The following is a 10,942-nucleotide window of genomic DNA, read 5'->3' on the forward strand; positions in this document are numbered from 1 at the left end:
GTTTCATCATCTTCTCCACTATCATCTGGCCTCCTGTCTTCGCTCCAGTCGATCAACCGACCTCACGAAATTAGTGTAATCTTGTGATATACAGTACACAGCCTTGCCTCGTCCAACCTAGGATCCTGGCAGTTTATACACAAATTGCTATACAAGTTGCCTGGAGAAAAACCGTAGCCGGCCCCTGACAATCCTTTGGTTAGAGGCAGCACTTGAAGAGCAACTTGTAACTCACAATCGGTGGGGTTTCCGCAAGTCTGAACAGCATCCACCTTCACCTTGCCAGTTTCCATACGGGACTACACACAAATCGTAACTCGAAGCTCTTTGTGAATTCCGTGATCGGAATTCGGAAAGCTTAGCGTACTCCAGTGAGACTTTGGCTTTCAAATCTTGAGGAGCATGGGAACTCCTGCACGCATGCTGCTACAAGCAGGCGGATCCGTCGTGCGCCACTGGCTCCCAGCGTACAAGTGGATTCCTATTATCGGAGGCTTCGCAGCATTTGCATTGGCTTGCGCAGCAGGTGCAAACGATCTTCCCATATCGGTGTGTGCTCATATGGCTCTTCCCCATTCTGTAATCCAGGCATCTTCTCTTAGAATCAACTGAGTTGTTCGATGATTTAACAAAGAGCCTCACGGGGACGGACTTTTCAATCCTGGGTTTCCTGGTACCGCAGGTTGCAACATCGGTTGGCGCAGGAACCTTGACCATGCTACAGGCTGTAATGATTGCAAGTGCGATGGAGTTCAGCGGCGCAGTGGCCGTGGGAAACCTAACGGCAGACGTCCGATATCTAAATGTACGTTGTAGATATCTCAAGGATTTTCAATGTCAGACGCGTGAGTTTTAGAAACCACCGTTCATGTCGACTAGGGTTTCTAATCTTCATATTGCTGCAGTTTGTCCCGTCTAAAGCTAACTTCCGACTCTGCCGGCCCTTGTGCTTTAGCTTTGGAGAGAGACACCTCCGGATCGGGGATTGTTGATGTGGGGATTCTTCGTTGTCATCATTGCCGCAGGTATGATTATAAGTTCTCGGCGCTAGAAATATCTCTCTTCATCCGAAGCCATAGGTTCAATCATCAAGCAGACGAGTAATGTTCTTGTATAACCTAACAGGCAATGGGATTGACACTGACACTAATCTTTTAGCAGCAATCTGGCTTTCAATCGCAACCTATTGCGAATGGCCTGTGTCCTCCTCTTCGTCCATCCAAGGAGCACTCGTGGGTATAGGCCTTACAACTGAAGGTGTGGACGGAATCTACTGGTACAAGGTATCTACCGAAGCCACAAAAATTATTCTCCGTTTTGTAACCCAGTGGACTACAATCTGTTCCGGCCTCCAGAGTTCAGCAGCTTTGCAATAACCTGCACACAGCCCATGATCTTAGATCTTACGATTTTTGGCTTGCAGCATGATGGGTCTTCGCTTCTCAATATCGGAGGCGTTGCAGGCATTCTTCTATCATGGACTGTCGTTCCCTCGATCGCTGCAGCTATCGGTTTTCTCTTCTTTGGGTTCATCAAGTTCGCGTTGCTGCGATCGCAGAATGCAGAGAAGAGGACGCTCAGGGCTATGCCCTTTTATTACGGGGTAACAGTGGTAGCCATAATCTTCTTGATCATCGTGAAAGTAAGTTGACGACTAGTAACAAAAGCGTTACTGGTTCTATAACAAGCTGAGCATCCGTTTCTGTGAGATGTCCGTTTCTGTGATAAATTAGTTGCACTGTTATGAAACAGGGTGCCCCGCGGACGAGTTTGCGTGAATTGGAGCAGTTCAAAGTAGCAATCATAACAAGCTTATCGGGTGTTCTTGCGGCGGTTCTTGCTTATGTAGGTGCATTTCTTGGATTTGTAAACGCCTCCAGATTGATCGATCCGCACATGATGATATCCCAGCTAACCAGCTTTCACGGCGCAGACCATTGTTGTGCCCTTGGCCGAGAAGCGATTGGGCTGCTTTCGGGATGGTGGAGCGAAGGGTGACGGAGAGAGTACAGGTACAAGTGCTGCAGACCTGCTCGGAGGGGAGAAGAAAGGGGAAGAGCACTCCCTGCAAGATGAGAATGTAATTACGGCAGAGGAACTCCTCCGACAATTTACACAGCTTCGGATTTTGGATACCGTCTACGAGGGTGACGAGGAGCTGGGAGATCAATCGCCTCAGATACTCTCTATAAAATGCAGCCCAGTGCGCCAATCCGCCGGCACTACTCCAGCGCGCGCCAAGGTAGGAATGTCATTCGGGCAGCTTCTGGCGGGCACACCCAACAGGATTGTTCCAACTTACAAGCGGTTGCATCGTCCTCCGCCGAAGCTGACCAGAAGGCAAAAGATCACGCGATGGCTGAGGCATCTGAAGGCGCGAACAATTGGGCATGTAAGCAGGAGATCATCGAAATCTAATTCTCAGTTCGTTTGCGAACGACGACTCGTTCTTGTTTTGGTTCCGATCACGTCGATTGTTTTGGTGAATCGAGTGAGCAGTTTGGACGATTGTTTGTTCGTGCAGAAGTTAGAATACGGCCGCGAGACGCTCGTTAGGCATGCGCTGGCGGAGAAGTTCGACGACAAAGCGGAGGAGCTCTTCAGCTTCCTGCAGATCCTCACGGCCATGGCTACTGCGTAAGTGAAGGGTATAAGATTATTTGAATCTGTGTAGCTACTCCCTACGTACTTCATGAGAGACGATGCGCGTTGGCTCGTCAATTTGCACTTCAATGTCCTACAATGCTGCGCCTTACTTTCCTGGCATTTCGTCTCATGACATTGATTCGATACCGGTAGTGGGATAGAACTATGGATGGTTGCATCGATGTAGCTCGATGATTTAGCTTTCTATCTCCTTCGTTGCTGCGCGTTACTTTCCTGGCCATTTCGTCTCATGACATTGATTGCGTACCGATAGTGAGAATTATCGATGGTTGCATCTATGTAGCTCGATGCTTCAGTTTTCTGTCGCACTTGCTTTGATTCGATACCGATAGTGAGATAGAATCGATGGTTGCATCTATGTAGCAGGATAATTAGCTTTCTGCGACAGCTGCATTTTATCCAGCACGATTTGCATTTGCATTTCCCGACACATGCACGCAGAGCTGATGTGGGGAGGGTGGCGGATGTTGTGGGGGGCAGGTTTGTGCAAGGGGCGACGGACATAGCGGGGTGCATGGTGCCATACGCAGCGCTGAGGGAGCTATACAAGGACAAGGCGATATTCATGGGGATAACGGGCCAACAGGTGATGATAATAATAAGCAGAAGGAAGGAGAGGAATTGGGAGGAAAGTCGAAGAGAAAGGAGGTTGAAGGGACGGGTGGTGTGTTGATGTTGTGGTGGTGGTGCAGGGAAGCGTGGAAGGAAGCAGCAGCAGCAGCTGGGTGGGGATGGAGGAGTGGGTGGTGGTGGTGGGAGGGGCAGGGGCGGCGCTGGGGTTTGCGGTGTGGGGATGGAAGGTGGTGAGGTCGCTAGGCGGGCGCTTTGTGTTCTTCAGTCCGGCCCGCGGCTTCAGTGCCCAGATCAGCCTCATCGTGGCCGCCGTTGTCGCTGACCGCGTGGCGCTTCCTTTCTCCGCCACGTATACCCTCGTCGGCGCCATCGCCGGCGTTGCCGCTGCCGACAACTCCAAGGTTTAAGTTCTTTTCTCGTCATATAATCTCTCTCTCTTTGCGCGCCAAAGAATTATATCCTTCTTTGAATAACACGCCGGACAGACTAGCTCAGCTTTAACCAATAAATAAAGACTGCCTTTGAAACATTAACGTAAACGTAAAATGGGAGACGAGATTTACAAAATTAAAGTAAGCTTAGACAAGATTAATATTTTATCCCCCTCCCTCTCCTTCGACCCCTCGCCATCATGATTCATCACCCCGTGCCTTCCCCTTCCAGCCATCCCCTTTGCCTTGTGTCCCTTGTCTGCCTCCTCACTCACAAAAAACAAAAAAAGAATTCTCTTTCTTTCTCTCTCTCTCTCTCTCTCACACACACACACACACACACACACATGAAAAAAAGCATTAAAAATAAGTCTATAGAAATAATGTCTAGGAAAGGAATAAAGACCAATTCCAAAACTTGGCTTAGTAATTACAATACTTAAGTTTTATGATTGGTTAGTCAAACTTTTAGACAACTCCAAGGCAAGTTCACACACTTTCTTTTTGGTTGAGCAAAATAATATATGTGCCCCTAACTCAACTTTAATTTAAAATCCCAATTAATTAGTCTGTCCCTACTCAACTTATATTCAAAATCCCAATTAATTAGCCTTCCATCCCTGGAAAGTTCGAGGCAAGTTCACACACTTTCGAGCAACATATTGTGGGTGGCTTGAGACCCCGCCCGCTCGCCAGCCCATGGAGGAAATAGAATTGCACACCAACCAACAGTCATCAGGTTGCTATTTTATGTCACAACCATGTAATTGGTGTAATAGTTGGACGAGATAGAATGGGTCAATCATGTAGCTATGGAGGAGTTGGCCATGGAGTGGGCAACCTTCATGGACCGGACACAAATTTTTTGTGTCAATGCCCATGCCTGCCCCTCATATTAGGCCAGCCAGGACGGCAATCCCTCACACCACTGGGACACCACCTTTTGGAGGATGGCGGGAGGTGTGAATTCAGTCTGTATTTATCCCTACTCAACTTCAATTCAAAATCCCAATTACCTCCATCCCTTGATTCAACATTAAAGTAACTTAAAAGGCCCCTTCTCATGAAATTTCAAGATAAGCCTTAAAATTTTAAAGTAAGGTTCATAGAAAACATTGTATCCCCCCTCGCTCCCCCTAAATCCCTTCGACCTCCCTCGTCATCATCACCACCTACCTCACCTCCCCCTTCCCCTTCCCACCACCCCCCCCTTGTCTAACCTCCTCACTCATTAACTCACACACACTTTTCAAAAAGAACACACGTACACGTGCGCGCGCACACACACACACATGTGTGCACGCACGCGCACACGCACACACACACACACACACACAAACAAAACACCAACAAATAAGTCTACAACAAATAAAAAAGCATTGTGCTCTATCATCATGGTTCGGGGTTCAAATCGATAATTTGGACTCATCCCCTCCCTCACATCCCCTTAGGCTTGCACCAACTTAAATTAATGACAAAGGAAAAAGGTCCAAGAAACAAAAGAAACACCCATTACAAAGTTTTGCTAGCCAATTACAAAACGTGGCTAACTTAAGTTTTGTAATTCATTAGCAAAGTTTTATAGTTGGTCTTTTGTTTTGGGCTTACCACCTTGTCAATTCACAACTGTAATTTATTATTTTTTCTTTAAAAAAACGTCCAAGAAACATCATTTTCACACACTTTAATTTTCTTGTTGACCTTCCTTGACAAACACCACTTCAATCACACTTCACCCTCATGCTCCCCATCTCAACAACTCTTTACACTCAATGCCAAAAAACATTTACGGTGGGCATGTGTGGGCACATCACTACCACAACTAATTTGTTAAGATGAGGTTTGGTCATTTTTTTATGTCTATGTGTGTTTTTGTGTGTGTGTGTGCATGTGTGTGTGCACGTGCGTGCGTGTGTATGTGGACATAGACGCAGGTCATAACCATGACTCTACTACTTCAGTCATGATTATATAACCTCTCATGAGGTGGATGGAAACCACCTTGTACAACCATCCATCTTGGAAAGGTAGGACATCACAATATAGGCTCACCTTTGGCAACCTAATCACACTTTAAAGTGCTAAAAAAGGATTTAAGGTGGTCAAACTCTCTTAGCAAATTGTAGGTTTATTATAGTTTATTGTTCTTTTAGGGAATGAAATAATGCTATCAATAATTTAGAGATGATACTCACATTACTGAACAACATAACAATAAGCAGCCAATATTGAGCATCTTCTGGCTATCACCTTCCAAATACTGCAAGCTTGAGCCTTATAGCTGATTTGACAGAGCACCATGTTCCCACATACACAAGTACGACCTAGTGCTACTATAGTGAAGTTAGCATTTGTTCCCTTACTTGCTAACCTTCTAGTCTACATGCTTATCATAGTGCGATTAACGATCCTTTCAATGAAATAAGAGCCTTTTCCACCCATGTCATCCTTCAAATCTTGTTGGTCTTGAAGAGAAGACCATTGTGAGCATTGAGTACATCTTAAACTTTATGGGAAGCCTAGTGTTAATTCTCACCATTTCCTAAGTGCATTAAAATTTACTTGGTAAAATTCCATGCATGCAAAGAAGTTGAGGCCAATTCATGAAATGTAAGAGAGACAATGAGTGTGTGTGCACGCTGCATGTATGCATGTGTGCACATGTGCACATGTGCATGCGCATGCATGTGTTTATGCATGCACTTTTCTAAAGAAGGACTTAGTGATTATCACAAGTTTTTGCTTTATTTCTTTGCTCTTTGCCTTTCTACTTTTCTTGAAGGTGATGTTTTCAATTTTTCATTTTAACTTATGAATCTTACTTAGGACTAAATGTAGAACATAGATGATGCTAATCATTTTACTTTCATGATCTCTAAGACATGAAACTAGTCGTTGTTCCCATGGATGTTGAGGTGCTTAGAGAGTTGTCCTCATACTCTATTATTATTTATGAAGGCCCTCCCCTTGACCTTCAATTAATAGGCAAAAAGGCACCATAGGATGTTGCTAGAACAAGAGTTATTTGGGATGGGTGAGTTGTAGCTATTTACTAACATGACGGCTCTTGGGGGAGACCGGAAAAACTAATAACAATTGGTTGTGAGGTCCTTGCATAACAATTTCCAAACTTGGAGCCTTGATGTGTAGGATGACCTGCTTAAAGACTCCCCCAATTATCCATGATTAAAAGAGCATGAATGAGGCATAATTAATGCGCATGGAACAAATAATAGAAAGCATCTTATAAATGTGCATCTAGTCTTTACATTTTCCCTCATAGCTCACCCACATGGCTTCCTTGAGCCCTGAGCACCCATAAGTATATGGTCTCCAAGAAAGGGCCAGCAAGATGGTTTACCCTCTCCCTCCTTATATTTGTCACCCCAAGGGCATCCATAGACTCTTGCTAGAACTAAGGTAGCCTTCAAGTCGAAGGACTTGAATCAACAGAGCAATGTGTGAAGACATCCTTGAGCTTTTAGCCTAAGTGGCTAAAATCCTTTGCCTCTCTTTGGGAGGCCTTGGGTTCAAGTCTCAATGGATACCTAATATGTGTTGCAAGTTATGTGGACATTTGTAGCCCATAGGATAGATCTTCATTAACAATTACACAATGCTTTATCTTAGCCACCTTGATGATACGCCAATCGCTTGATGACTTCCAAGCTCCATATGCATTCAACCATAGCCAACTAATATGTTTTGCGAGTTATGTGGACAGTTGTAGCCATAGGATATGTCTTCATCAACAATTACGCAATGCTTCATCGCAGCCACCTTGATGATACGCTAATCGCTTGATGACTTCCAAGCTCCATATGCATTCAACCATAGCCAACCGATCTCCCAAAGGACATTGGACTTTGACTTTAAACCTCTACAAGCATGAACTTTTGATTGGGACATGAGTAACATGTTATGAAGGGTGTTGTCTAATATAAATTTTTAGTAAATATTTGGATGACTAGTATCATGATGATGGGCATATGAGTATGTATGAGTGAGTGTAGGAAGAGCTAGCCACGAAGATGCTTGGGAGAAAAAAACTAATGTGTGAAGCCCATTTTTCTCATGACTACGGTGATAAGCCTGATATCAAGATTAGGCTTTAGGTTTTTTACCTTATAAGGTCTATAGACGTCTATTCACTTAGAAAGTAAAGATTGCTCTTACAAGGTAATGCTACATTCGACCGAGTAGCCTTTTAAAAGTGATCATCGGTCTCCACAGATTTCCATTCCAGGCGATCGAACGTTTTTCAAGAATATATTTCACCTCTATCTTGTCGCTGCATCGTTGCACACAAGACTTATGTTCATAGTTTCATCGCGCCTTCCCACTCAACTGTTTAAGATATAGATTTTGCGTTCATGTTTAAGTTAAATTAAGTTGAGGCTCATTTCTGTCGTGAGATTAAACGAAAATTTTCAATGTTGCAGAACGTGAACTGGCGCCTGTTGCTCATCTTCATGGGCGGCTGGGTATTGACATTAGTTGGTTCATGCGCACTCGCGGCTGCGTTATACTCCTTCACCATCTTCTCGCCTGCCTACCTGGTCGTCTAAGAAGAGTCTTCTATCGCAGAACTGCTGGTCCAAGAATGGCTCGGGCGCCTTCTTCCTCCGCAACAGAATATAGAGCGATTTAAATACTTGCAGGCCGCGACTACGCTGGTTTGCCGCCGCATACATATCCATATATTATTGCTTCTGCCGGCCCCCATGGCTACCTTCCTTCCGGCTGCCGACCAACCAAATGGGAATGCACACTCACCGATTTTCAAAATACACGAGTCGACAACAACAACAGTTGGATTGCCTTCTACAGATCACAACAGTACCACAACAAAGTATCACCTTTGCGACTGCATGACAATCTGAATTTGTACAGAGATTTTTATCAGACTGGCGGACCATCCAAGGGATTTCGACACGGCGCACTCTGCAATCTGGGAAAGCGCTAATTTCAGACTCATTTTGCATTCTGGTATTTCTTCTTTCTTGAAAATTATATGAATAATTTTTACACAGATATGCACGTAGAAACTGAAGTTTTCCAGAATTTTCTCGAACATAGAATTAGACTTTCTCATTAATTTTTCTACGCACCACTAGCCTCCCATTTTTAAAAGAAAGATGCAACATGCCTTCTTGGATTCAATGGGTGGTCACCCCAAAAGACCATAATACAAAAATGTCTTTTCTAGATGAAATTGCTACAAGGCTTTTCATGGAAATCAAGATGGCAAGTGGTGCAACTCCAACCATCTTGATTTCTCTGAAAGGCTAACCTCGAAAAGGATACCTTGAAGACATTGGAAGCAACCAAAATTCCTCTTTTTGTCTCCAAAGTGAAAAAAAGTCCTATTCTTACGGTCAAAATATGGAAAATGCATTTGATGTGATGGTCAATATTAAATGCTAGCTGCCCTTTGCCCTTAATCAACATCCTCTCATATAGATCAACAAGGGATAGACTCTTGTTAAAATAAGTATGGGACTCTAGACAATTGCTACCACCTAGATAAAATTAAGCCCCTTGGCACTAGAGATTCACCTTGTTATGTCAACAAGTCTTCAGGTTCCCTTCATTAGTTAAAATGATAAGAATTTTGCACATAATAACAACTTCATCAATTACAAAACCCAAGGGTGCACTTGAAAATGTAACTGTACAAAGTGGTCAACATGAGGGATCCTAAATCCTATAAATCCAAAGAATCTACATACAAATCGAGTTTTCTAATTAAAGTCATAGACTTTAATTTTTTATAAAGGGAAAAGAATTTAGACCCATTCTTAGGTAGGGTTTCAAGATTACCCCTTATCTGCATGTTGTTTGCAAGATACAGTTGATGCGAGTTCAAAAGATTCATGTGGCTAAACACATGAAGGATGTACATATCGCAGCTAGTGTACCACACCAAAAACTCTTACAAGCCCTCTTGGAAACACAATTGTCAAGACACAAACTAGAACATGAATTTTCAATTGAAGAATGTGATGATATATAATCAAATTAGTTGGTGTGAAGATAACTAAAGATACCTTTTAGAAAGTAACAACGAGTCTAATTAAAGGAAAGTTAAGTATGACATAGCTAAATACTGTTTACAAGATTAATAGTGCCCATTTTTAAACTTAGGTCTTATTGATAAAGGCCTAAGGGGTGCACTATTACAAAACCTTGGGTACGAAAGGCATTCCAGGGGTATTTAAAAATTCCCCTATCTCTAAGTTTTGCATGGATTTCTCTATACTTTTTTTTTTCAAGATTCAAGAAATAAACCCCATATGTAAATACATTCCTATAAATGTACCTTAAAGTTTTGAATTAAAAATTAGCCCTTCCATTTGAACACACATAGTATAGTTACAGCTAATTTGTTCCCCCCCCCCCTCTTATCCCAAATGATAGAGAGCATATCATGATAAAACCATTAATTTAACTATTTTTGCAAATATTGAATCCCTTCCTTTCCAGGCATGTGGATTTTATTTTCATTTTATTCTCATACTTTGAGCACTTTCTTTACTTAAATATGGTTTGTGATTGGCTTTGTCCCTATTGGGTGCATATGATTTAAATTTCCATTAATATCTCATATAACTCCACTCCAAACTTCAAAGGGTAATAATTTCAAAAACATAGTGGGCTTACCTTTAGAATTCCCATGATCATGGTCTAAAATATTACAAATGGGAACTCTTAATTTAGTTCTCTTACATGCTAGATATTATAACTGAGCTTTAAGTAAAGGGATTATATTTTATCATCTTATTTCTTTACATTTTTATGGTGGTAGTGTGTCAATGTAGCCTATGTTTTTGTATGATTATCATTGCTTTTAAAATCTCTAGCTAGCATAATTTTTTTTACAATGAATTTTTAAACAACTGAAGTTTTGCATGATACATTTCTTCTTCATTATTCGCTAGAGAAGGACCCATGAAGCACATGTGAGTAAGAAAACAATAAAAATTCCCCTATATGTAAAATTTTATCTATTTTGGCATAATTGTATGTATGCATGTTGTACTTTTGAATTTTAAAGTGGCCCCCATGGATCTATGTATTAGAATTATACTAGATAAAGATTATTTTAACCCCTCAACCATAAATGGCCCATAAGTTTTCTAAATTAAAAACTCCCCTTCGAATAATGAGACTACTATGTTACATGTTGTATAGGTAACCACCTAGGTTCATCTCCCCTCCTCCTCCTTTCTTATCCTTCTTCTACTCCACCTCATTCTCCTTATTATTGG

At 42.5% G+C, this 10,942-nt stretch overlaps 1 protein-coding gene across 1 annotated transcript; it reads left to right on the plus strand.

The window, feature by feature from the left end:
* The first annotated feature begins 402 nt into the window (after positions 1-402).
* LOC147895387 (phosphate-repressible phosphate permease pho-4-like) lies at positions 403-8,239 on the plus strand. The gene is made up of 11 exons (XM_087383315.1): positions 403-549; positions 683-805; positions 956-1,025; positions 1,162-1,283; positions 1,424-1,642; positions 1,753-1,845; positions 1,934-2,392; positions 2,525-2,637; positions 3,148-3,253; positions 3,360-3,641; positions 8,114-8,239. Exons 1-11 carry the CDS (start codon positions 403-405, stop codon positions 8,237-8,239), a joined length of 1,860 nt encoding a protein of 619 aa, XP_087239441.1.
* The last annotated feature ends 2,703 nt before the right edge of the window (positions 8,240-10,942 follow it).

Source organism: Dipteris shenzhenensis, chromosome 13 (genome assembly GCF_047967505.1).
Source record: "Dipteris shenzhenensis isolate YYH24624 ecotype China chromosome 13, Dip_SZ_1.0, whole genome shotgun sequence".
NCBI classification, from domain to species: Eukaryota; Viridiplantae; Streptophyta; class Polypodiopsida; order Gleicheniales; family Dipteridaceae; genus Dipteris; species Dipteris shenzhenensis.